General features: G+C 39.8%; 1 protein-coding gene across 1 annotated transcript in view; it reads left to right on the top strand.

The window, feature by feature from the left end:
- The first annotated feature begins 9,156 nt into the window (after positions 1 to 9,156).
- The window catches only part of kcnip4a (potassium voltage-gated channel interacting protein 4a), a 1,101,054-nt gene continuing 1,082,276 nt past the window's right edge, over positions 9,157 to 27,934 (top strand). Inside the window, exon 1 of the mRNA XM_048537257.2 lies at positions 9,157 to 9,324. Within this exon, the coding sequence (XP_048393214.1) occupies positions 9,261 to 9,324 (64 nt within the window). The 5' untranslated portion in view covers positions 9,157 to 9,260. The remainder of the gene's footprint in view (positions 9,325 to 27,934) is intronic.

The raw sequence follows: 27,934 nt of genomic DNA, 5'->3' as shown, positions 1-27,934 counted from the left end.
ATCTGGGAATTTACAAGACTGGTTGCAAGTTTTGGAAGTAAGGAACTTGATACCTATTTTGAACCCTATTTGTGTAGTCGTAGGTTCCAACCTTAAGCGAATCAAGGAGTTGTTTACAAGTGAAGCTGACTGATAACTGGTCCCTAGTCCAAAAAACAATGCAAAGTTCCTCTGCATGTCAACAACCACGTGTTTGGTTGACCGGTAGATGAACGACTTAGCCTATGAACAACACAGAGAGAAGATAGTCAGATCCGAAGATAAACCAGCAGGACTGTGGTAGTCAAAAAATATCTCCCAGTTGTTTTCTGCAAATGACTTTAAACTTGAACAGAATCAGGTTATATTTGCTTTAGCAAATGTTGCACATCATAATTTTGAATTGGATAAGTCAGAATCATAAATGAACTAGCCACCCTGTGCCTCTGGTAAACCAGTGGAAGCCTTTAGTAAAAGGAAGACAAAGAGAAAACTACAGATCAGCAAGAGTCAACACAACAGATCACTTGAATAAAGATGACGTAACTATTTTTTCAAATTTCCCCATCAATGTCTTTTTCCCATGTTTGTGTTTATCCATCCATATGAGTGTAAAGGGGAGATTATAAGGAGTTATGAGTATTAATTTGTAGACTTTACATTATTAAATTCTTTCCCTGTAGCTAGGATCTAGTTATGTGCAATAGTAATTCCTGTTAAGTATAAAAATTTGGTCTGTGCTTCTATCAATGTAGGTTTAAATATCAGGCAGCGTGAAGATTTTGCTATTTCTTTTAAAAAAATGATGACTCTGATAATAGTACAGTTGATGTGAAGTGATCTAATCCAGTGAGTGGTGATACTTTCTGCAGTTTCTTTTTCTTGAAATGAGGAGAGATCTTTACAATTCCTTGCAGAATCAGCTGAAACTTTTACAATGCAGATAGCGTAAACTCTTTCTTAATTATGACAACTTGCATATTTCTATCCAAATTCTCCTGCTATGGAGGCGCCACAGACTAACAATCTCTTCTACTGGTTCCCCTAAACTAACTTGCTTTGTTTGCTAGGAGAAGCTATTTAACCTGCTGAACTGAAATTCAAATTCTTTTGAATTTTGAATCTCATGTTCCAAAGTCAGAATTAAATTAATTTACTGAACGTGTACACACTGCCTGTCGGAAACCCAACAGTGTTATCATTATAAACCATAGATTTCTCCCAGGTACCTTATTGCAATCTTACGCTTTCTTGGAACTAAAGTAATGAGCTCACTATCCAAGTGGCATCTACTCGGTCAGGAAAATATTCACAGTATTGACCCATATTTATCTGTATATATTTTAAAATCCACATCCCCAAAATACACTACATACATTATGCATCTTTTATCTTTCCATACCTGTTAAGTGCAGTTTTGATGTTTTAAAAAAGGTTTCTGTACTTTAAAGGGAAGGTTGCCTACAAAAAAATTGTGTTGAGTCCAAAGTGCAATTGTTCCAGTAAAATTCCTAAATCATAATGTCTTGATGCATCGTCCAATCAACAATTAATTGAAAGTTCAAATTTATTTTTAAAGTGAATGGTAACAACATTTTTACAAATAAAATTCCAATAGTTATAAAATCATAAGATCAAAAGAAAATAAGACCTAGGAGCAAAGGTAGGTCATTTAGCCAAGTGAGTCAGCTCTGCCACTGGATTCAGGCATGAATAATCTGATAATCCTCAACTGTACTTTCAAAATCCTCGATTCCCTTACTGATTAAAAATTGTGTACCTCAGCCTTCAATACACTTAATGACTTAGCCTCCATGGCAAAAAATTCCACAGATTGGCACCCCTTTGAGGCAATAAAATCCTCCTCATCTCTCCTTTAAATGGATGACCCAAAGTTACTCCCTGGCAAACTGAACACTAAATTCTACCATGTTACGATCACTATTTCCCAGGGATCTTTTAGTCTGACATAAATGATTAAACCCATCTCTTTAAAATCATCAGATACAAAATAGTCTGATCCCTAGTTGGATCCACAACATACTATTGTGGGAAACTGTCCTGAATACAATTTCGATCCGAAAAGCTGAGTTCTTGCAGTAAATGTTAGTTAAAACATCCCGTCCCCTTTTGCAATAAATTCACACTTTAAAACGAACGTCCGATATACTCAGTCTGCTGAAGTCTTGTGTGCCCCTTATGAATGAATCATGTAGATTTTCCTTAGGATAAAAGTCAATTATGCATGAATCTATTTTGACAGTAAAGCACTGTGATGCTGGAGATGTAAATTTTTTAAAAAGCAGTAAGTGCTGAATAAACTAAAAAGATCTGGTAGCATCTATTCAGAGAATCCATTCTGAAGAACCATTTCTGCAGCATTTATGTTTCTACTGAACTGTATTAACCAGCTGTAATTCTATTTATATCATGTACAAATTATATCTGTGTTAAAATGTCAACAGACAATCCGATTAATATAAGTTATTCAGTAAGGCTATGTTTAAAATTGCTCCGATTTTGATAGTCATTTGCTTAACAACAACTCAAGCGTGAATTAAGGCCTGAAGGAAATTATATTTAACCTAATGGGAGCATTACAATTCCGTTCCCCCAATATTTCCATGCTTTTGATTTTCATCATTGAATACCTGATACATTGAAAAAGGTGTTATGGCTCATTATCGATTGTGCTTAAGCTTGATTTAGGTGTGGGATTTTGTTCCTTGCAAATTTCAATAATACAAATGGAGAGATGGAAAGCAGGTAGATAAATTGAGGATTTGGCCATTTGGGAGAGCATTTTAAAATCGAGTATTGCTGACACTATATGGAACACAATAGACATGAATGACATGGAGGCAGAATCAATAGATTGCTCATAATTATATACTCTCTATCCAGAATAGTGTAAGAGCAGCTTGATGAAGAAAGTTATTCAAAATTTTCTTTGTTATTGACATTTTATTGATTTCATATTTGGTAGTAAAGTAAATAATTACTCATAGAGAAAACCTGAAGTCTTGCACACGGTGTGCCCAACTCAGTAATTTATCTATCATTATTTTAAACTATACCACATTGATCCATATGCAACCAGCCTAATACTTGCAAATATTTTCATAGCAAAATTAAAATACAATTATTTGCCTTGCAAATTATCAACAAATTGCTTTATTTATATCAAACGTTTTATTAGATTTTTGATCAGAACTTAAGAATTACTCTCACTCAATTGTCCCAATGCTCCATCTTTTAGATTTCTACACTACTTTTCATTCCTAGAAAATCGTAAAGCTCTTGATGTTGTATTTCATCAAAACTACATTTTTCTCCAGTGACACAGTATTGATCAAATCATCCATCTCCTCCTCTGCTTCAGTCATTACTTTCCTAGTGTTTTATTAATATTCGAGGCACAACATGGCTTTCACTTTAGAGTCATAGAATTGTAGAGCATGGGAACAGATCCCTCAGTCCAACTTGTCCATGCTGACCAGATATCCTAAATTAATCTAGTCCCATTTGCTAGCAATTGCCACATATTCATCTAAAACCTTTCTATTTATGTACCCATCCAGATGCCTTTTAAATGTTTTAATTGTACCAGCCTCCACCACGTCCTCTGGCAGCTCATTCCATGTACGCACCATCCTCTGCATAAAAAAGTTGCCCCTTAAGGACATTTAAAATCTTACCCCTCTCGCCTTAAATCTATGCTCTCTAGTTTTGGAATCCACTTCCCTGCAACAGTAGGCATGGGTTTGGGTATTGGGTCTACTTATGGGGCTCTGACGATGGTCATGACTGGGAGTTAACTATCCAGGGGTACCAGACTATTTGGAAGGACAGGTAGGAAGGTAAGAGAGGTGGTGCAGCTCTGATATTCAAGGATGACATCAGGACGGTGCTGAGAGATGGTATGGGTTCTACTGAGAATGAGGTTGAATCCATTTGGGTGGAAATTATAAATTCTAAGAGGAAGAAGTCACTGATAGGCATGGTCTATAGGCCACCAAATAATAACATCACATTGGGGCGGGCAAAAAACAAAGAATTAACTCATGCCTGTAAAACTGGTACGGCAACTATCATGGGGCATTTTAACCTACACATAGATTGGTCAAACCAGCTCGTTCAGGGCAGCCTTGAGGAGGAGTTTGTTGAGTGTATCCGTGATAGTTTTCTGGAACAGTATGTAATGGAACTGATGAGGGAGCAAGCTATCCTAGATCTGGTCCTGTGTAATGAAACAGGAATAATTAATGACCTCACAGTAAGGGATCCTCTTGGAAGGAGTGATTACAGTATGCTTGAATTTAGAATTCAAATGGAGAGTGTGAAGACAAAATCCAATACCAGGATCCTATGTTTGAACAAGGGGGGCTACACTAGAATGAGGGAGGATTTGGCGAACGTAGACTTGGAACAAAGATTTTATGGTGGGACAGTTGACGAGTAGTGGAGGACTTTCAAAGCAATTTTTCAAAGTGTGCAACAAATGAAAAGGACAGACTGTAAGAAAAGGTGTAATCTGCCAATGGGTGTCTAAGGAAATAAGGAAGTCTATCACACTGAAAGAGAAGGCATACAAAGTGGCCAAAAACAGCATGAAATGAGAAGATTGGGAAAACATTTAAGGCCAACAGAAAGTTGCAAAAAGAGCTATAAAGAAAAGCAAGATACAACATGAGAAAAAACTCGCATAGAATATAAAGACAGATAGCAAAAGTTTCTTTAAATATATAAAATGCAAAAGAGTGGCTAAAGTAAATGTCCCTTTAGAGGATGAAAAGGGGAATTTAGTTATGAGATATGATGAAATGGTCGCGGCATTGAACAGGTATTTTGTATCGGTCTTCACAGTGGAGGACACTAATAACATGCCAGTAATTGACAAAGAGACGAAGGTAGGTGAGGACCCGGAAACAATCATTATTACGGAACAGGTAGTGTTGGGCAAGCTAATAGAGCTAAGGATTGATAAGTCTCCTGGCCCTGATGGAATGCATCCCAGGGTACTAAAAGAGATGGCTGGAGAAATAGAAGGTGCTCTGGCAGTAATTTTCCAAATTTCATTGTCTCTGGGGCAGTCCCAGCAGATTGGAAAACAGCAAATGTGATGCCACTGTTTAAAAAGTGAGGTTGACAAAAGATGGGGAATTATAGACCGGTTAGCTTAACCCCTGTAGTGGGGAAGATGCTTGAGTCTATTATCAAGGAAGAAATAGCAAGGCATCTCGATAGAAATTGTCCCATTAGGCAGACGCAGCATGGGTTCATGAAGGGCAGGTCATGCTTGACAAATCTTTTGGAATTCCGTGAAGATATTATGAGCAAGGTTGGCAATGGGGACCCAGTGGATGTGATGTACCTCGATTTCCAAAAGGACTTTGATAAGGTGCCGCATAAGAGACTGCTGCATAAGATAAGGATGCATGGCATTATGAGTAAAGTATTAGCATGGATAGAGGATTAGGTGATGAACAGGAAGCAAAGAGTGGGGATAAATGAGTGCCATTCTGGCTGGCAATCAGTGACTAGTGGTGTGCCTCAGGGATCGGTGTTGGGACCGCAATTATTTACAATTTAGATCGATGATTTGGAGTTGGGGGACCACGTGCAGGGCGTCAAAGTTTGCAGATGACACTAGGATGAGTGGCAGAGCAAAGTGTGCAGGGGATTGTGAAACTTTGCAGAGGAACATAGATACATTCAGTGAGTGGGCAAAGGTCTGGCAGATGGAATACAATGTAAATAAATGTGAAGTCATACATTTTGGAAGGAGTAATAGTAAAAGGGATTATTACTTGAATGGTAAAAAGTTGCAACATGCTGCTATGCAGAGGGATCTGGGTGTCCTTGTCCATGAATCACAGAAGGTTAGTCTACAGGTACAAGTAACTGGGAGACAAATGGAATTTTGTCCTTCATTGCTAAAGGGATTTAATTTAAAAGCAGAGACGTTACATTGCAGCTGTACAAGGTGCTGGTGAGGCCACACCTGGAGTACTGTGTGCAGTTTTGGTCTCCGTACTTGAGGAAGGATGTAATGGCACTGGAGGGGTGCAGAGGAGGTTCACAAGGCTGATTCCGGATTGAGGGGGTTGGCTTATGAGGAGAGACTGAGTAGATTGGGATTATACTCATTGGAATTCAGGAGATTGAGGGGGATCTTATGGAAACATATAAAATTATGAAGGGAATAGATAAGATAGAAGTAGAGAGGATGTTCCCATGGGCAGGTGAAGCTAGCGCAAGAGACCATAGCCTCAAGATTAGAGGGACCAGATTTAGGACTGAATTGAGAAGCAACTTCTTCACTCAGAGGGTTGTTAATCTGTGGAATTCCTTGCCCAGTGAAGTAGTTGCTGCTACTTCAGTAAATGTTTTTAAAGCTAAAGTAGATTTTTTTTGAACAATAAAGGAATTACGGCATACGGTGAGAACACAGGTAAGTGGACCTGAGTCCAAAAAAGAACAGCCATGATCTTATTGAGTGGCGGAGCAGGCTCAAAGGGCCGAAAGGCCTACTCCTGCTCCTAGGTCTTATGTTCTTATGAGCAGGGAGGTATTGGTTCCAGAGAGGAGTTTTGGGTGAGGTACAGTTGGGGCTATGGGAGGGAAGACGGATGTCAGTTTATTAATTACTCAGTTGTTAAATAAGGCATTCAATTGCCTAACTTTTCCTGAATTTTGAATTAATTAGCTGAATTAATTGACTGCAGTGGAACCCTTCAAATTACTTAATTTAAATGGATAATTTTGGAGGCTTCTAAGTGTAAGGGAATTGCGCAGTGGAATTTCCAATTTCCTGGGAGTCTGCTACGTCATGAATTCTACAGGGTTTTCATAGCGCACTCCTATCTACACCACAGAACTAATTATGTGACAGTTGGAAAATCTGAGCCAAACCAGCACTTTGACTTCCTAATGGATGAAGAATATTTTGCCTTTAGTTTTGAAAGATTGGTGGAGTTGTGGAGATGAGGAGGAATGTCAGAGGATGCAGCAGGATATAGACCAGTTGTGGATATGGGCAGAAAAATGGCAGATAGAGTTCAATCCGGATGAATGTGAGGCAATGCGTTTGGTAGGTCAAGTACAGGTAGAAATTTTGCAGTGATTGGCAGAGACCTAAAGAGTATTGATATGCAGAGAAAGTTGGTTGTGCAGGTCCACAGATCACTGAAGACAGCAGCACAGGTAGATAAGGTACTAAAAGAGGCCTATGGCATGCTTGCTTTCATTGGAAGTGACAATGAATACAAGTTTAGACAAGTTATAATGCAGCTTTATAGAATTTTAGTTAGGCCACATTTGGAATATTGTGGACAATTTGGGTCACCATCCTACCAGAAAGTTGTGGATGCTTTGGAGAGGGTACAGAAGATGTTTGCCAGGATTGCCCAGTATGGGGGATTATAGCTCTGAAGAAAGGTTGGATACACTAAACTGAGTTTGTGTTCACTGGAACACAGGAGGTTGAGGGACAACCTGATACAAGTTTATAAGATTGTGAATGGCATTGATAGAGTGAGAAGTATGAGGCTTTTACCCAGAGTGGAGGGGCCAATTACTCAAACTACGTTCAAGGTGTGAGAGGGGAAAAGAGATGTGAGGGGCAAGTTTTTCACACAAAGGATGGCGAGTGTTGCCAGGGAAGATGGTGGAAGCAGACACAATAGCAGCATTCAAATAATAGGAAAGATGTGGATGCTTTGGAGAGGGTTCAGAGGAGGTTTACCAGGATGCTGCCTGGACTGGAGGGCTTATCTTATGAAGTGAGGTTGACTGAGCTCGGACTTTTTTCATTGGAGAAAAGGAGGAGGAGAGGGGACCTAATTGAGGTATACAAGATAGTGAGAGGCATAGATAGAGTTGATAGCCAGAGACTATTTCCCAGGACAGAAATGGCTAGCACGAGGGGGTCATAGTTTTAAGCTGTTTGGAGGAAAGTATAGAGGGGATGTCAGAGGCGGGTTCTTTACACAGAGAGTTGTGAGAGCATGGAATGCATTGCCAGCAGCAGTTGTGGAAGCAAGTCATTGGGGTCATTTAAGAGACTGCTGGACATGCATATGGTCACAGAAATTTGAGGGTGCATACATGAGGATCAATGGTTGGCACAACATCGTGGTCTGAAGGGCATGTTCTGTGCTGTACTGTTCTATGTTCTATCTAACACCTGGTTAAATACATGAATAGGAAGGGAATAAAAGAATACAGATCCTGAAAGTGTAAATAGTTTTAGTTTGGAAAGGCAAAATGTGTCAGGGATTTGGAGGGATGAAGGGTCTGTTCCTGTGCTGCATTGTTTTTTTTCTGGTCTTCACAAGGTCAGAGGTGTTACAAGTGCAGGATGAGTCCACTTGGTTTAAAATACCCGCACCAGTTCTCTTACCTTCTGTCAATCTCCTGCCTTTTCCCCTACAATCCAACACACCATTTCTATCCAAATAATCCAAATCCCTTCTGAATTCCTCAATTGACCTTGCCTCTACCATCATCTCCAGACAGTTCACACCATACCTTATCTACCTCACCTGTCTGTGTGTTTTTTAGGGAGTGGAAATCCTCACATTTTCCCTGTTTTATTTGCATATCACTAAATATATGCCCTCCCTTCTTTTACAAGCAGGAAGAGGTGTTCTTTTTCTACTCATTCCAGTCCACTCGTGGTTTTGAATACCTCTATGAAAATGTCCTCTTAGCCTCCTCTCCAAGGAGAACAGACTCAACTTCTTCGATTTATCCTCATAACTGAAGTTTTCCATTTTTGGAACCAAGATTGTCTATTCCACTATTCTCTCCAACGCAGTCACAACTTTGTTATAATGTGGCACGCACAACTGTACACAATGTGATCTGTAACAAGTTTCTTGTACAAGTTAAATATCACCTCTTTGCTCTCTATGTCCTCTATAAACCTAGAATGCTGCCAGCTTTAGAAACTGCTCTCGCCACCTTTAATAATCTCTGCACATCTGAGCTCAGGTCCCTGTGCTTCTGCGGCCCTTGTAGAATTGCACCCGTTACTTTCCATTGATTTTCAATGTTCCTTCTGCCAAAGCCCGTCATTTCACAGAGCACACTTATTAAAGCGCAGCTTTTCAACTTGTTCCGGGCGCTCGCGAGCGCGCACAGGTGGGTCGCCTGTCAGTGACGGTCACGCGCTTCTTCCCACACGATCTGCCGCGAGAGGATTTGTTCCTCCATCCCTCGAAGATTTCTCCCCGTGGAAATTCCGTCAGTAATTACAGCCGAAATAACGAAGTAACATGGACGCCAGGACAGTCAACATCGCTTCCGCAAAACTGGGAGAAGGCTTGAGTGACAGTAGTGGTAGGAAAGCAGGCTTTGTGTGTGTGCGCGCGCCCTCAAAAGCCAGCCAGTCACCCACTTTCTGCATGAAACTGTTTAAAATATATTGCATGAAGCGGACTTGCCAGAAAGGTTATGCATTTTGTTGCTAATAAACCGAACCTGTGGCTGTTGAGCTGAGCGCTTCATGTACTTTTGCCTTTCCAGTCAAATAACTGCAGTCGCGTGAGAAATAATGTGATTACTGTTGAATCACGAGTTTTACTTGCGTTGCAAGCGAAATCGATTGTAATTATAGCTGTATGCTTAAGCAATCATATGATGAACTTTTCTCCGAATCAAAATGTTCGATGTCACTTTAGATAGATTCCGATTATACAACACGCCCTCGTGTGATGGGAACCTGAATTCTGTTTTGTCGAAGCCTTAAATGTTTGATCTCCTTAACGATTATGTATGTTTAGTTAGCTATTTACATCTTCGAGGTTGAGTTTCCTCAACAGTCCCTATTTGAAATGATGAGACGCCGCATTGTGTTGCGAAACATTGCAAGCGAGAGTCAAATGTTACCTTAAAGTGTGGTTTCCCGTCAGAACTGTAGATCAGTTGTAAAATTCACTTGTAAAATCCTACTTGATTCTCTGCTTTTGTATGTTGCAAACTACATTCACGGGGAGGAAGAAATGATGAGCAGAAAATCAACCTGTTTTCTTGAATAAACATGACGACAGAATACAGCTGAGCCACGTGAGATTAACTTCAGGCAAACGATTGTTTCAGATTTGTTCTTGAAGTCACCAATACGTGACTCCACACATTTGACAATACTAATCATTTTAGCCATTACTTGATCAGTTACAAGTTATGTCTCTTCGTCCCAGTTTCTGGATCTGATTTGTGACGTGGCTCCACTAATTGCGGAGTGCCAGGTATTCTTGTTCATTGGGACGCGTAAAGAGCATATCAAAGCCAACCATTTTTTTAAAAAAAGATAAACAAGGACACTAGTCATTTGAGAGTTAAAGTTATCAAGAATGGCATTTACAATTAACGATTAAGATTAAAATCAGAAAATGATGACAGTGCTCAGCCAGGCATCGCGAGTGGAGGGCGATTGCTTTTGTATTCGTAATTCAAATCAGTTCAACTACTCGATGAAACTCGCTAAACCCTCGGGTTTTGGCGAAAGATTCGACGTAATTAATCTGTATCTCAAATCAGCTGTAATTGTAGCTTGTTCCGTGGACAGTCAGGCTGGTTTTTAATACTGTCAATTTTGTGACATGGAATCAGACGAGGAAACGTGACTGAAAATGTCAATTTCATTTCTCACATTCACACAAAATACCTGAAGGGAGAACAGATACTCTGAATATGAATTAGGATTTGCCTTTTTTAAAAGCAACATTGATAAATGCAAAAGAATTGTTTTCACGTTTTTGAAGCACATGTGCCTCACCAACCTCCCCCCCCACCCTGAAAGTATCAGATTTTTAAGGTTTTTGTATATTTTGTCTTCTAATCCCCACATTTGTCTTGGTGTAAAACACTTAGGTAAGTTAGTCACAACCGTGGTATAAACAACTTGGTTCAAAATATAATTGCATCGAGATAAATTGCTATTTTATGTTCTATGCTTTAAGATAACAGCTGTGAATCATAGAACATAGGCCATTTGGTGCCTCCAGCCTGTTCTGCCATTCAGTGATATCTTGGCTGACCTATGGCCTAACATTATATACCTGCCTTTTGCCTGTATTCCTTTATACTTTTTGCTGAACAAAATTTCATCTCTGGTTAAAGCTAGCAACTGATCTAGCATCAACGGTCGTTTGTGGAAGAGATGTAACACATACAGAAATAAGGTTTATATTTGTATTTTTGCACTACTCAAAAATACAGAATTATAAAGTTAAATGCTATGGAAAAGAAAGTATATTTTTTACTTGCTGAGCCTTTTTACAATGTTAGTGAACAGTCAAATTAGCACAAATATTTTCAGTTCAGACCAAGATTTATTCAATATAATGAATGAATGCTAAGTGTACCCGTTTCACTCTCTCCTCTCACAACTTCCCATGACAGAAATGTATACAATGGTTATGTTAAGGCAGAGTGCTTCCCAAACTTTTTCCCTCCTTAACTCTACTTTAAAGTTTAAAAATAGTTCTGACCCCTCTAGACCTGAGAGTGTGGCAGGGAAGCTATGAGGGCAACGGTCTGTGAGAGACAGAGAACAGCTGCTCACTGTGTCACAGAATAGCCACTTGCAGCTCCACAGTAGTCATTGCTGTGTTGGAGCTCAGGTTTCCAAAATTTCGGTTGGGAAGCCCTGTATTAAGAATTTTTATTTGTTTGATTAAGCACTTTTTATGTTCTTAAAGTATTGAGGAATCCTAGTTGCTAATGCACTGCAATTAGTTTTTCATTAGTCGTGGAAGCAGAGTCATTAGTGACATTTAAGCAACTGCTGGACATGCACATAGACAGCAGTGAATTGAGGGGAATGTAGGTTAGGTTATTTTATTTTAGGATTGGGATTAATCCACGGCACAGCATCGTGGGCCAAAGGGCCTGTACTTTTCTATGTTTATGTTGTATTACTGCTAGCAAGATAATATTCTTAAGTACTGTCTATGTCAATGTCATATGATTCTGTCATTTTGAAATTTTAAAACATGTTGAAAACAAGCTATTTATTTAAAATAGGAAGATCTAGCTTTTTTTGTTCAAAATTATAGATCCAGTTTACTATGCTTTACAGTCTCTTTAAACTAGCTTGTAACGTTGCTTCTCTCAATTTAAAAAAGTAGAATTCTCATTTAGATTTTACCATGTTATGACTTTTCCGTTGTAATTTCTCATTGCTAGTACAGCATGCAAGGTTATGATTAGTATTATGCATGTTGCATTTCTTCCCCAGCTGCTTCTGGTTCCCCTCCATCTGTGTGATGTCGTATAGCTTCCTTTGGTCAGGAAGGCAGGTAATGAACTTCTCAATAGTGTTATTGAGCTAGCTATTGGAAGCTCAATTGAGGCAGATGATGGTGATCTTATTGATGTCAGAATGTGAAGCAATTGAACAGAAAAAAAGTGATGTTGCAAATCAAGACTGAAAAATATTTATTTTAATTTTGTGTGTTTTTAATAAAATGTTCATGCCTCTGTAGCATGCCTTTCAAACACTTCACCTCAACTTAAATTATTACCCTCACCTGCTTCTTGAGAAATAAGTAATTATCTTGTTGCAACATTTATTTTAAAATTTGCCACTTGCTTGACAAGCATTTTTTGACTCATCTATAAATTACACCAATTTTAGCATTCTAAAGAGTGTTTTTAAGTGCTGTACTACAACTCAGAAATGACTGCAATTTTAACCTCATTTTTAGGCACTTTAAGTTTGCAAACAATGGTAGCCCTTTGATACTACTGATTTCTTAATACCAAGGTATTGTACTCGAGTTCTGAAGTTCTAAATCTTTTTTGTATTTTTATTGTACTGAGTGAGCGACTGTTGAAAGATTCCTTTTTGCCTTGAATTACCGTTGGAATTTAAATAATATCTGATCCAGTTTTGCATCAGTAACATGCAGCAATGTTTTTCCTTAACATTAGTAAATTATAAATTAGTGGAGTAAAGCCAGATGTGAAAGTAGTTATGTCGAATAAGCTGCAGTAAGAATTGAAGGAAAGCAAACTGGCTTTACAAAATAAGTTTTATAATCTGCTCAATAATGCTTTTCCTTTGTTTATTTTTCTTTTCTTATTGTATGCATTGTGTAGTAAACTAGTTAACACAATTATAGTATCATAAAGTCGTAGAAATGCACAGCAGGGAAACAAACCCTTTGGTCTGACTTGTCCGCCATGCCTACATATCCTAAATTAGTCACATTTTCCAGCATTTGGCCCCCATCCCTCTTAAACCCTTTCTGTTCATTTACCCATCCAGATGTCTTCTTAAATGTTATAATTGTGCCAACCTCCACCACTTCCTCTGGCAGCTTATTCCAAATACATACTCCTTCCACTGTGTGAAAATGTTGCCCTTCAGGTCTCTTTTATATCCTTCTCCTTTCACTTTTAAACCTGTGCTCTAGTTTTGGACTCCCCTACCCTGGGGAAAAAGACCTTGTTAGAAGTTGAAGACAAAGTTGGGTTATTGTCAGTTTAGAGCAAGTGATAGTAATTGAGGATTTTAATAGTTTAAAAAGTCGTGTTTTTATATAACGTAAGTTGCGAGAAACGATCTACTGATAGATTAGTTTGGTCCCAGAAATTGCAAGTTCATGATCATTGGGAACAGAACCAGAGGGAAAATTGAGAATTTTCTGTTTATGCATTACGATCTTGACATCACTGCTAAAAGCTTGATGGAAGCAGGTTCAAAAGTAGTATCCAAAAGGGATTTGGATCCATACAGATTGGGATGGCAGGGTAGTTTTGTGGAGTTGAAATTCAAATTCACTCGAAATCTGGAGTTAGAAGTCTAATGGTGACAATAAAACCATTGTCAATTGTCGGGAAAAACCCATCTGGTTCACTGATGCCTTTCAGGGAAGGAACCTATCATCCTAACTTTATCTGGCCTACCTGTGAATCCTGATTGTAGGGATTCTGGTTTTGATCAGGAAAACTACTGTTTAAGTGGCTCAGATCACCCCCCAGATCCCTGGTACTGACACTGGACTTAATTTAGGAATGTGAAGTGAAGAAGGCAGTAGACCGGTGTTTCAGGGCAAAGATTCTCTGCTTCTATTAAACACAAAGGTGAGTTAATCACAAAAAAAAAGGCAAATGTATAAACAGGGAAATAATACAATGGGGACTATATTACAAGAGATAAAATGGGAAATACCAGACAGTGAAACTGACATTATCCATTATTCAGAGGACAATAGTTAAATGTACTGTTAACTTAACACAGTTTAATTACTATTAGAAACTAAACAGTGGTTTTAATCAGAGACAGTAGGAATTGCTGATGCTGGAGAATCTGAGATAACACCGTGTGAACACAGCAGGCCAAGCAGCATCAGAAGAGCAGGAAATTTGACGTTTTGGGTCGAGACCCTTCTTCAGAAGTGGGGGAGGGAAGGGCCTTCTGAAATAAATAAGAAGAGGGGGAGGCAGATAGAAGATGGATAAAAGAGATGATAGGGTGAGAGGAGACAGACAGGTCAAAGATGTGGGGTTGGAGCCAGTGAAGGTGAATGTAGGTGGGGAGTTATGGAGGGGATAGATCAGTCCACGGAGGACGGACAGGTCAAGTGAGGTGGGATGAGGTTAGTTGGTTGGAGTTGGGATTGGGGCTTGAGGCAGGAGGAATTGTTAGGGAGGTGGAGACTAGCTGGGCTGGTTTTGGGATGTGGTCGGGGTACGGGAGATTTTGAAGCTTGTGATGTCTGCATTGATACTCTTTGGCTGCAGGGTTCCCAAGCAAAATATGAGATGCTGTTCCTGCATCTTTCGGGTAGCGTCATCATGGCAATGCAGGAGGCCCAGGATGGACGTGTCGTCCGAGGAGTTGGGGCGGGGCCCTAACAGATATCTTTTCAGTGTCCTGAGACACGGATGAGGTACCAGAGGACTGGAGACTTGCTAATGTTGTCCCCTTGTTTAAAAAGGGCAGCAAGGATAATCCAGGTAATTATCGACCAGTGAGCCCGACGTCAATGGTAGGGAAGCTACTGGAGAAGATACTGAGGGATAGGATCTATTCCCATTTGGAAGAAAATGGGCTTATCGGTGATAGGCAACATGGTTTTGTACAGGGAAGGTCATGTCTTACCAACTTAATAGAATTCTTTGAGGATGTGACAAAGTTGATTGATGAGGGAAAGGCTGTAGATGTCATATACATGGACTTCAGTAAGGCATTTGATAAGGTTCCCCATGGCAGGCTGATGGAGAAAGTGAAGTCACATGGGGGCCGGGGTGTGCTAGCTAGATGGATAACAAACTGCCTGGGCAAAAGGAGACAGAGGGTAGTAGTAGAAGGGAGTTTCTCAAATTGGAGACCTGTGACCAGTGGTGTTCCACAGGGATCTGTGCTGTGACCACTGTTATTTGTAATATATGTAAGTGATCTGGAGGAAGGTGTAGGTGGTCTGATCGGCAAGTTTGCTGATGACACTAAGATTGGTGGAGTAGCTGATAGTGAAGGGGACTGTCAGAAATTACAGCAGAATATAGATAGACTGGAGAGTTGGGCAGATAAATGGCAGATGGAGTTCAATCCAGGCGAATGCGAGGTGATGCATTTTGGATGATCAAATTCAAGGGCGAACTATACAGTAAATGGAAAAGTCCTCGGGAAAATTGATGAACAGAGAGATCTGGGTGTTCAAGTCCATTGTTCCCTGAAGGTGACAACGCAGGTCAATAGGGTGGTCAAGAAGGCATATGGCATGCTTTCCTTCATTGGGCGGGGTATTGAGTACAAGAGTTGGCAGGTCATGTTGCAGTTATATAGGACTTTGGTTCGGCCACAATTAGAGTACTGCGTACAGCTCTGGTCGCCACATTACCAAAAGGATGTGGACGCTTTGGAGAGGGTGCAGAGGAGGTTCACCAGGATGTTGCCTGGTATGGAGGGTGCTAGCTATGAAGAGAGTTTGAATAGATTAGGATTATTTTCATTAGAAAGACAGAGATTGAAAGGGGACCTGATTGAGGTCTACAAAATCATGAGGGGTATAAACAGGGTGAATAGCAAAAAGTTTTTTCCCAGAGTGGAGGACTCAGTTACTAGAGGTCATGAGTTCAAAGTGAGAGGAGGAAAGTTTAAGGGAGATATGCGTGGAAAGTTCTTTACACAGAGGGTGGTGGGTGCCTGGAACGCGTTGCCAGCGGAGGTGGTAGACGCAGACACGTTAGCGTCTTTTAAGATATATTTGGACAGGTACATGGATGGGCAGGGAGCAAGTGGACACAGACTATTAGAAAATAGATGACAGGCTAGACAGGGCATCTTGATCGGCGCAGGCTCGGAGGGCCGAAGGGCCTGTTCCTGTGCTGTAGGTTTCTTTGTTTCTTTGTTCTCATACTCCCATCCTACCCCCAAATTTTGCTCTTTCTTTCTTTCTAAACAGAGTGATATCATCTTTATTAGTCTTACTGTGAAATCTGGATGATTATTAATGTTTAGCATTTTTATATTCATAACAAGCTAAGACCAAGCTTGAGTCATCACTTATTTTGTCATTCAAATGGCTCTTAGAGAAAGGAATAAGTGAATACTCAGAATGCTAAGTCTCTTCCAATGATGCTTGATGTTCCTTTCTGGCAGATGGGAGCAGTATAAATCAAGTTCTCACTTGAAAATGAAAGGAAATTATCCAATATATTTTTCTTAATTAGAGAAGTGGAAAGCCTCATTAAGGCCTCCATGTTCTTTCCCAAATCCATGCCATAGACTATAGTCACCATAACCAATCACTGAAGGTGAGGGTACTGAAGAGTACAAGTAATCACGTGAAAGAACCAAAATAACATTCCTTTTTTTATGGCTGATTTGTAGCTTTTAAGTCATAGGACTTTCCATCAGTTATTTAATTTATTTGTTCTTTGCACCACATATGCAGCCATAGTATGACGATCGTGGTAAGGAAGTGCCCAGCTAATCCAGTGAATCTATTTCATACAGTTACAGCCCAATTGTCGCTGCCAACTAACAGTTTTATATTACGGGAAGAAGAAATAAGATGTCAATTGAAAAAGAATTCGAACTCACCTCATAAAAGTATTAAATTTGAAAAGGACCTTTCTGACCCCAGAGTTTAATAAAATGAGTTTCAGGTGACCACGGTGGCTGTAGCACATGTGATTCATTACTCAACCTTCTTATATGCTGTAACAACCATGAAAGTATGTACAATTTATTTTTGAACACGTACAGGATAAAAAGTAGTATTTTCTCATAGTGACCATGTGCACAAGCACCACCATCTGATATTTGGGGCCAGTTTGATGTTTGTTTGTTTGCCAGTTTCTTTACCTTCATTGTTCTCCTTTATCTATTTGAATCATCTATCCCCACAAACTGAATGTTTTTGTTATTTCAAGACCTCACGTAAAACTCTTTCCCATGATTTTCAAGAATAAGAAAACACAATATAAAAAGCCTAGTATTAGCTGGCCAAGTCTTTCAAGCCAGGCATCAATGTAGTGGGTCTCTCTTGTGCATTTTTGAATGGACTTTGTCTGGTCATTTCACAAGCAGATCAGAATTGAGTTTCCCTTTTAAATCAAGGAATACTAAGGGACTTTGTAGCATTAGTATTAAAATTGGCTAACTCAGCAGTGAGTGGAAATTTTGAGTCTCCACAGTCTTTTGTTAGGCCCTGTCTTTCTTTCTTTCATAAGGTTAATAAGTGGTAAGCTTACAAAATTTAAACTGGAGAGAAAAGATTTATGTACAGCTTTTAAAAGTACTTTCAATATAATTTTGCACCTGCATTCCTAAATTGTGATGTTTAAAATATATTATGCATGTAATTTTGGAAAAGGAAAACCGGACGCACATTAAACTTTCAAATAGTTGGTCAATTCTTTTGGTCTATAATCCTGAAGTGGCCTGTACAAATTTTTTATTAACTAACTTAGTTTTTTTACTGTTTTTAAAATCTGCTGTTCAAAGATTTGTTGTCTGCAATAAAACAAAATCCTTGTTTTGGTCTGTTAGAAAACATTTAGAAAGTAAAAATTTCAAAAGCTTGAAAATGTTTCACAAAATGGAATAACATTTTAAGTTTTTGCTATTACACTAATTTGAGAACAATGTTCACACATTCATAGAACATTACAGCACAGCCCTTCGGCCCTCGATGTTGTGCTGACCTGTCATACCAATCTGATGCCCATCTAACCTACACTATTCCATGTATATGTCCAGGTTCGTGTAGGTTCCAGTAAAATAAGTAGTAAAAAGACACAGACTTGCTGCTTTTTCTAGCAATTTTGAGGGAGAATGTTAGACTTGAGCAAAAGAGGACAAAATGTTTGACTAAGATGGGATGATAGGATGTAAGTAAAATTGCAGGGAACATCAAAAATGGGCTGTAAAGCTCCTATTAATGTGCAAACAGAAAACGATTAGTAAATACAAATGCAGATCATTAAAGTCAGAAACTAGGGAAATTATAATGGAGAATAAAGAAATAGCAGAAGAACTAAATACCGCCTTTAGTTTCCACTTCACAGAAGAGGGTACATGTAACTTGCCAAAATGTTAGGGAACCAAGAGTTTATTGAGAGAGAAGAATTGAAGGAAATTGGTTGTACAAGGAAATAGTTCAGGAGAAATTATTTGGGCTAAAGGCTGACAAGTCACTAGGGTCTGGCCATCTACATCCCGGAGTACTGAAGAAAATCAGTCAGGAATATTGGTTGCCTGTAAAGTTCTTTGAGACTCTCTTCTATTCAGTTCACTCATGGGACAAGGGGATCACTGGCTGACCAGCATTTAGCCTGTCCCTGGCTGCCCTGAGCTGAACAGTTTTCTAGGCCATTCCACATGGCAGTTGAGAGTCAACCACTTTGCTGTGGGTCTGGAGTCACGTAAGCCAGACTGGTGAGATTGGCAAATTTCCTTCCCAAGAGGACTTTTCTGATAACAATGGTTATTAGTAGATTCTTTAATTCCAGTTTTTTTGTTGTTGTGGACTTCAAATTCCACCATCTTCTGTGGCGTGTTTTGAACCCAGGTCTCCAGAATGTTAGCTGAATTTCAGAATTAATACCACTAAGCCATCACCTCCCCGAATTCTAGCATTTGTACAGAGTAGAGGATGGCAAAATGTAATACCATTATTAAAGATAGATAGAAGGTAAGCAAACTTTATAGACCAGTAAAACTGGCATCAATAGAGGGGAGAACGGAGTCTACAAAAGACGTGATAACACAACATATGGAAAGCATTTATGGCAATCGACAAAACCAGTATGTGTTTATGAAATGCAATCATGCTTAACAAATTTACTTTTGTTTTTTGAGGATGTAATTAGAAAAGGGAAGGGAAAACCAGTATATTTGGATTTTCAGAAAGCTTTTGATAAGGTTCCCCTTTAGAGGATGGTGGACAGAATTATAGTACATGAGGTGGTGGTAATATATTGAGGTCTTTAACTTGCTTGCTGAGCTGGCGGGTTATTGGACAGATGTTTTGTCACCACAACAGGTAACATCATCACTGCGGCCTCTGATGAAGCCTGTCATTTCTGGTTCTGTCTGCATGGGTTTGTATATGGGGTCTAATTCCATGTTTAGAACATAGAACATAGAACATTACAGCACAGTACAGGCCCTTCGGCCCTCGATGTTGTGCTGACCTGTCATACCGATCTCAAGCCCATCTAGCCTACGTCCGTGTACGTCGATATGCTTGTCCAATGACGACTTAAATGTACCTAAAGTTGGCGAATCTACTACCGTTGCAGGCAAAGCATTCTATTCCCTTACTACTCTCTGAGTAAAGAAACTACCTCTGACATCTGTCCTATATCTTTCACCCCTCAATTTAAAGCTGTGCCCCCTCGTGCTCGCCGTCACCATCCCACAATCCCACCTAGTCTAGTAGCCTGTATCTCAATATTCTCCTCGACAACATTGTCGTTTTCTAGGGTGAATACTGTTTAAAAATATTCATTTAGCGCTTCCCCTATCTCATCTGACTCCACACACAACTTACCACTACTATCCTTGATTGGGCCTAATCTTACTTTTGTCATTCTTTTATTCCTTAAATACCTGTAGACAGCCTTAGAGTTTACCCTGATCCTATCCGCTAACAACTTCTCATGTCTCCTCCTGGCTCTTCTGAGCTCTCTGTTTAGGTCTTTCCGGGCTACCTCGTAGCCCTCAAGTGCCCTGACTGAGCCTTCACATCTCATCCTAACATAAGCCTTCTTCTTCCTCTTGACCAGAGATTCCACCTCCTTCATAACCCACGGCTCCCGCATTCTACAGTTTCCTCCCTGCCTAATGGGTACATACTTATCTAGGACACACAGGAGCTTTTCCTTGAATAAGCTCCACATTTCTAATGTGCCCATCCCCTTCAGTTTCCTTCCCCATCTTATGCTCCCTAAATCTTGCCTAATCTCATCGTAATTGCCTTTCCCCCAGCTATAACTCTTGCCCAGTGGTATCCCTTTCCATCACTAAAGTAAACATAACACAATTGTGATCGCTATCACCAAAGTGCTCACCTACTTCCAAATCTAACACCTGGCCAGGCTCATTACCTAGTACCAAATCTAATGTGGCTTCGCCCCTTGTTGGCCTGTCTACATACTGTGTCAGGAAGCCCTCCTGCACACACTGTACAAAAATTGACCCATCTATAGTACTTGACCTATAGTGTTCCCAGTCAATATCTGGAAAGTTGAAGTCCCCCATGACAACTACCCTGTCTGTCTCACTCCTATCGAGAATCATCTTTGCTATCCTTTCGTCTACATCTCTGGAACTATTCGGAGGCCTATAGAAAACTCCCAACAGGGTGACTTCTCCTTTCCTGTTTCTAACCTCAGCCCATACTACCTCAGTTGACGAGTCCCCAAACATCCTTTCTGCAACTGTAATACTGTCCTTGACCAACAATGCCACACCTCCACCCCTTTTACCATCTTCTCTGTTCTTAGTGAAACATCTAAATCCCGGAACCTGCAACATTTTGGCTCTTTTTAGTTTTTGACCCCCAATGCAGATTTCTATGAATTTCATCGGAGGCTGCACTGATGATGATCCATAGCATGGTGATAAAATGTGACCAGCCAGCTCAGCAAGCAAGCCAACAACCTCCTCCACAACCTGAGGTAGTATAGTGGCATGGATGGAGAACTAATTGACAGAATGGAAACGGGGTGAGAATAAATGGATCTTTCTTTTGGTGGCAGTCAGTGACTAGTGGAGTGCCACAACCATTAACATTGGGCATCAGCTATTCACAACACACATAAATGATCTGGATGAAGGAACTAAATGCTACATTTCTAAGTTTGGTGATGACACAAAACTAGTGGCATTGAGAGGAAGAAATACTATGTCATGGGAGATGTGGACGTGCAAGGGGATCTGGTTACCCTTGTACATTAGTCGTGGAAACATAGAATATAGAAGCAGGTGTGGGCCATTCAAGCTTGCTCTGCTATTCTATATGATCATGGCTGATCATTCAATACAATACTCTGCACTTTCTCCATATAGCCTTTGAGCCCTTTAAAGAAGGGCCACCAAGACATTGATAAACCTAGACGAATAGAATATTACTGTGTGCTAGTCTTTGATACAAAAAAATCAACTGAGTGTTTAACATTTTTAATAAAAGAGACAATTTGAAGTTATATTGGACCCTGGAGACAGATTGGAGACATTATCAGAAATAATAAGAAATGGCAAAAATGTTGAAGGCGAACGCAGATATGTTTTTCCCAGAAGATGGTTTCAAAACTAGGGTGCACAGTTTTAAGGTGAGATGAGAGAGATTTAAAAAAGGACATGAGAGGCAATTTTTTTACAGAGGATGGTTCACGTGTGGAATGATCTTTCTGAGGAAGTGGTGGATGCAGATACAGTTACAACGCTTAAAAGACATTTGGATAAATACATGAATAGGAAAGGTCTGGAGGGATATGGGCCAGGACCAGGCAGGTGGGACTAGTTTATTTTGGGATTATGTTTGGCTTGGACTGTTTGGACTGAAGGGTCTGTTTCCGTGCTGTATTTCTCTCTAACTATCTCCATCCTTCATATATGTATATGAGGTTTTGAATCAGTCAATGAAAGTAAATGGGTAAATGGCACATAGACCTTTATTGCAAGAGAATTTGAGTTCAGAAGTAGGGATGACATTACAAAAGGCCTTGGAGTATTATATGCACTTTTGATACCCAGAACCAAGTCAGGATTTTTTTTTTTCTGTAGAAATTCATTAGGCTAATGCCAAAGATGTCAGGAGCATCTTGAAAGGAAAAATTGGTTTGACCAGGCCTGTATTCTCTAGCACTTAGAAAGATGAGAGGTGATCTGATTGAAGCATATGTTTCAAACAGGTCTGGACAGACTAGGTATCGCAAGAATGTTTTCCCTGATTGGGAAGATTAGAAACAGTGGTCATAGTTTCAGGGTAACAGGTTGGTCATTCAGGACAACAACAAGGAAAATAAAAACAGAAGTTGCTGGAAAAGCTCAGCAGGCCTGGAAGCATCTGTGAAGAAAAAAATCAGAGTTAATGATTTGGGTCAAGTAATCCTTCCTGAGTTATGAGTTGAGCTTTTTTTTTTAGCAATTTCTGGATTTGTTCCAGATTTATAGCATCTGCAGTTTTTTTGGTTTTTGATGAGGAAAATACTTTCTCTCAAATAGTAGTGAACTTGTGGCTTTCTCGACTACAGCAGACTTCTGATGCCATGTTATAGAATACAATCTGAAAGATAAGCTTCTTAGACATAAAAAGTATCAAGAGATATGGGAAGAAAATTGGACTACGCCATTGAGATAGAGAATCACCCATGATCATATTAACAGGCCAAATTACCTCCTGCATCTAGTTTTGATGCTTCAGTGGGACAAGGACGGATACTACTTCTCTTCTGATGCTTGTAATTATGCGTATTGCTACTAAGCAATTCAGTTATACCTTAAGTAAGATTAGAATCTCAACAAGAAGAGGCACTTTCATAGTTGTTACCCACTGGTGATTTTGCAAGTCCATCAATGCATCAAATGCTAAGCTATAGTCTGGTAGCCCTAATCATTATTGTTATTTAAGAGTAGAAAGGATTGGAGCTAATGTGGTGTAGTGGTATTTTTCTACCTGTGGGCCTCAAGGTCTAGATTTAAGAACAGCTTTCCAAGGTGGTGTGCCATTGTGTTTTTAATAATGAAAGTGTTAGTTGGTGACAAGAAGATATAATACCAGGAAGAAAGGTCACTGGACTCAAAATGTTAACTCTGCTTTCTCTCTGCACGGATGTTGCCAGACATTTTTTTTCGTTTATTCATTAACAGGATGAGGGCATTGCTGACCAAGGAGCATTTATTGCCCATCCATAATTGCCCAGAGGGCAGTTAAGAGTCAACCACATTGCTGTGGGTCTGGAGTCACATGTAGGTCAGACCAGGTAATGATGGCGGGTTCCTTCCCTGAAAGACATTAGTGAACCAGATGGGTTTTTCTGACAATTGACGATGGATTCGTGGCCACCATTAGATTCTTAATTCCAGATATATATTGAATTCAAAGTCCACCATTTGCTGTGGTGGGATTTGAACCCACATCCCCAGAACATTACCTGGGTTTCTGGATTAACAGTCCAGCGATAACCTGCTGAGTTTCTCCAGCAATTGATTTTTGTTTCAGATGTTCAGCATCCACAGTTCTTCATTTATAACAACATCCTTAATTGGTTTCAGAATAATGTTATTTTCGTGACAGTAGTCAGGGAATGGCAATGAACTTCTCCTGCTAATGCTTTCTGACTGTTGTTATTCCCAATCTTCTCTATGCTTGTTTACTTTCTAGAAAAAGCTTGAATGTTTTTACAGATTTAGTTTACGAGGTCTTGAGGGTGTTCAAAAGTAACAATGAAGTTATTGAACTATTACATTTCGTTCAGTGTATATAACTTGGTTTTCAAGGTTTTTATGGAGACACTCCGAGATTTTCCCATTGTTCACAGTTTGGGAGTACCACAATGACATACCACCTGGAGAAGCACAGAAACACTGACAGCAGCGTCTTATTTCCTGTTGTACACTCTGCAGACTCTGGAATTTGCTGTCAGTTTCAGTGGAGTAGTGACGGTGAATGCCAATGACTACTGGTAGTTTGTTTAATAGGAACTAGAGAGAAAAAAAAATTCTGTCAAACAATTAAACATGGATGTCGTAGCAGCGATCACTGGTTAATTTTGTTATTTTCCATCCATAGTCTAGAGAGAGTTTCTTACCACTGCTCTAGTTAATTTTACTTAAATCTGCAGCTGTGGGGTTTACAAGTATGCATGGCTCAATCTTCCACAGTGGAATTACCCATTGAGCTATCTTGAAAATGTTTGTTGATTGAAACAGTGAAAAACTAGTGTAGGAACCAGTGGAAGAACTTCAGGAGCTTTCATACATGTTTAATGTTGATTCAGTTTTAAGCTTGACTGTGTATGGATGCTGCAGCTATCTTCTCATTTGCCTTTGAAATCTAAATGCAGCTCTGATATTGTTTTACATTTAATTCAAAATCATTTACTGTTGCCACACTAATAGATAACAAGTGATGTGGAATAATTACATAATGTAAGGAGTGTGGCTAGTGGATGATTAAAAAGGTCATGTATAAATTTTAGAAATTCTTGGTTTTTGTAATTTTGTCAAGTTTGATTATATTCCTTCATTGAAACCTGCTTGAACCATATGTTGCAATCATCTTGCTGGTCAACATTTTGATATGTTGATGAGAGAGAGAGAGAAAGAGAGAGAGCACCTAGTAATTAGAGCATGGAATCAGACCCTTCAGTCCAACATGTCCACATTAACCATGTTCCCAAACTAAACTAGTCCCACTTGCTAGCATTTGGCCCATTATCCCTCCAAACCTTTCTTATTCATATACTTATCTAAATATCTTTTAAATGTTGTACCTACATCCACCACTTTTGCTGGCAGTTCATTCCACGCACTAACCACTTTTTTAAAAAAAGCAATTGCCCCTCATGTCCTTTTTAAAACCTTCTCCTCTCACCTTTCAAAATATGTTCTCGAGTTTGAAACTGTCCCACCTTAGGGGAAAAGACCCTAGCCATTCACCTTATCTCTGCCACTCATGAATTTATAATGAATGCAGGGAAGATACTCTTAAGAAGTTGGCAATTTTAGAACTGTGGAAGTATTGTGATGTTATAATTAAACATTCATAAGATTGAAAGCTATTTCTAGAGCTTTATAGTTTATAAAATTCAGCTGGGAATGTATTGAGCTATGACATGAATGACTTTCATGTTATGTTGTTATATTGCTCTTGTTTGGTCTTAAATACAGAAGGAATCTCAAATCTATTTTTGTTTTCTTTTAATAAAATTATTGTATTGAGTTGGGTAGTCGTGACGCTGTTTACCCTAAGATGGAAAGGAGTAGTAACAGAAAGCAATATTTTGCGCTGTCAGAATTTGAATTAAATAATAATGCTCTTCAGTCACCAAATGTATTTTGGTGTAGAAAGAAGGCATTCAGCTATTTATGCCTGCACAGGCTCTCAAAGTGGGCATTATGACGTGATGCACTCATCAGTACTTTTACAAATTGCTAGTATTATTATTTGCATAGAGACAGAATTGGAAACACAAAAACATTAGAGGTAGAACAAAGAACAAAGAAAATTACAGCACAGGAACAGGCCCTTCGGCCCTCCAAGCCTGCACTGATCGAGATCCTCTGTCTGACCCTGTCATCTATTTTCTAAGGGTCTGTGTCCATTTGCTCCCTGCCCATCCATGTACCCGTCCAGATATATCTTAGAAGATGCTGACGTTTCTGCGTCTACCACCTCCGCTGGAAACGCGTTCCAGGCGCCCACCACCCTCTGCGTAAAGAACTTTCCATGTATATCTCCCTTAAGCTTTCCTCCTCTCACTTTGAACTCATGACCTTAAGTAATTGAGCCTCCCGCTCTGGGAAAACGCTGTTTGCTATCCACCCTGTCTATACCCCTCATGATTTTGTAGACCTCAATCAGGTCCCCCATCAATCTCCGTCTTTCTAATGAAAATAATCCTAATCTACTCAACCTCGCTTTATAGCTAGCACCCTCCATGCCAGGCAACATCCTGGTGAACCTCCTCTGCACCATCTCCAAAGCGCCCACATCCTTTTGGTAATGTGGCAACCAGAACTGTATGCAGTACTCTAATTGTGGCCGAACCAAAGTCCTATACAACTGTAACAACTCTTGTACTCAATACCCCGTCCGATGAAGGAAAGCATGCCCTATGCCTTCTTGACCACCCTGTTGACCTGGGTTGCCACCTTCAGGGAACAATGGACCTGAACACCCAGATCTCTTTGTTCATCAATTTCCCTGAGGACTTTTCCATTTACTGTATAGTTCGCCCTTGAATTAGATCTTCCAAAATGCATCACCTCGCATTTGCCCGGAACTCCATCTGCCATTTATCTGCCCAACTCTTCAATCTATCTATATTCTGCTATAATCTCTGATAGTCCCCTTCACTATCTGCTACTCCACCAATCTTAGTGCCATCTGCAAACTTGCTGATCAGACCACCTACAACTTCCTCCAAATCATTTACGTATATCACAAACAACAGTGGTCCCAGCACAGATCCCTGTGGAACACCACTAGTCACAGGTCTCCAATTTGAGAAACTCCCTTCTACTACTACTCTCTGTCTCCTGTTGCCGAGCCAGTTTGTTATCCATCTAACTAGCACACCCTGGCCCCCATGTGACTTCACTTTCCCCATCAGCCTGCCATGGAGAACCTTATTAAACGCCTTACTAAAGTCCATGTATATGACATCTACAGCCTTTCCCTCATCAATCAACTTTGTCACGTCCTCAAAGAATTCTATTAAGTTGGTAAGACATGACCTTCCTTGCACAAAACCATGTTGCCTATCACTGATAAGCCTATTTTCTTCCAAATGGGAATAGATCCTATCCCTCAGTATCTTCTGCAGTAAATTCCCAACCACTGACGTCAGGCTCACCGGTCGACAATTACCTGGATTATCGTTGCTACCCTTCTTAAACAAGGGGACAACATTAGCAATTCTCCAGTCCTCTGGGACCTCACCCGTGTCTAAGGATGCTGCAAAGATATCTGTTAAGGCCCCAGCTATATCCTCCCTCGCTTCCCTCATAAACCTGGGATAGATCCCATCTGGCCCAGAGGATTTGTCCACCTTAATGCCTTTTAGGATACCCAACACTTTCTCCTTCCTTATGTCAACATGACTTAGAGTAAGCAAACATCTATCCCTAACTTCAACATCTGTCATGTCCCTCTCCTTGGTGAATACCAATGCAAAGTACTCGTTAAGAATGTCACCCATTTTCTCTGACTCAGCGCATAACTTTCCTTCTTTGTCCTTAAGTGGACCAATCCTTTCTCTAGTTACCCTCTTGCTCTTTATATATGAATAAAAGACTTTGGGATTTTCCTTCACCATGTTTGCCAGCAATATCTCATGTCCTGTCTTAGCCCTCTTAATCCCTCATTTCAGATTCGCTCTACATTCCTGATATTCTTCCAAAGCTTCGTCTGTCTGCAGTCGCCTAGCCCTCGTGTATGCTTCCTTTTTCCTCTTGGCAAATACTTTTTTTAACATCTACAACAATAATTAAGGAATGTGATCTTTGCCCTGAAGAGAAATTTCCAGTTCCGCAAGAAGATGTTTGCAATAATTAACAACTAATTACTGTTTAAAATTGTTCTTAACCTCATCAACTCCAAAGACAAAACGCTAACGAAAACAAATTAAGGATATGAAAAGAAAAGATGGTAAAGAAAAATGCATAACAGAAAGGAGAGTATCTAAGGAAGTAGTATAGCCTGTTAGAGAGTAACAGATAACTTGCAGAGGATGTGGGAGACCTGGACATGGATCTTCC

This window comes from Stegostoma tigrinum, chromosome 1 (genome assembly GCF_030684315.1).
Source record: "Stegostoma tigrinum isolate sSteTig4 chromosome 1, sSteTig4.hap1, whole genome shotgun sequence".
In the NCBI taxonomy this organism is placed as follows: domain Eukaryota; kingdom Metazoa; phylum Chordata; class Chondrichthyes; order Orectolobiformes; family Stegostomatidae; genus Stegostoma; species Stegostoma tigrinum.
The sequence above is the reverse complement of the archived record's forward strand: the minus strand, read 5'-3'. Positions and strand labels throughout refer to the sequence as shown.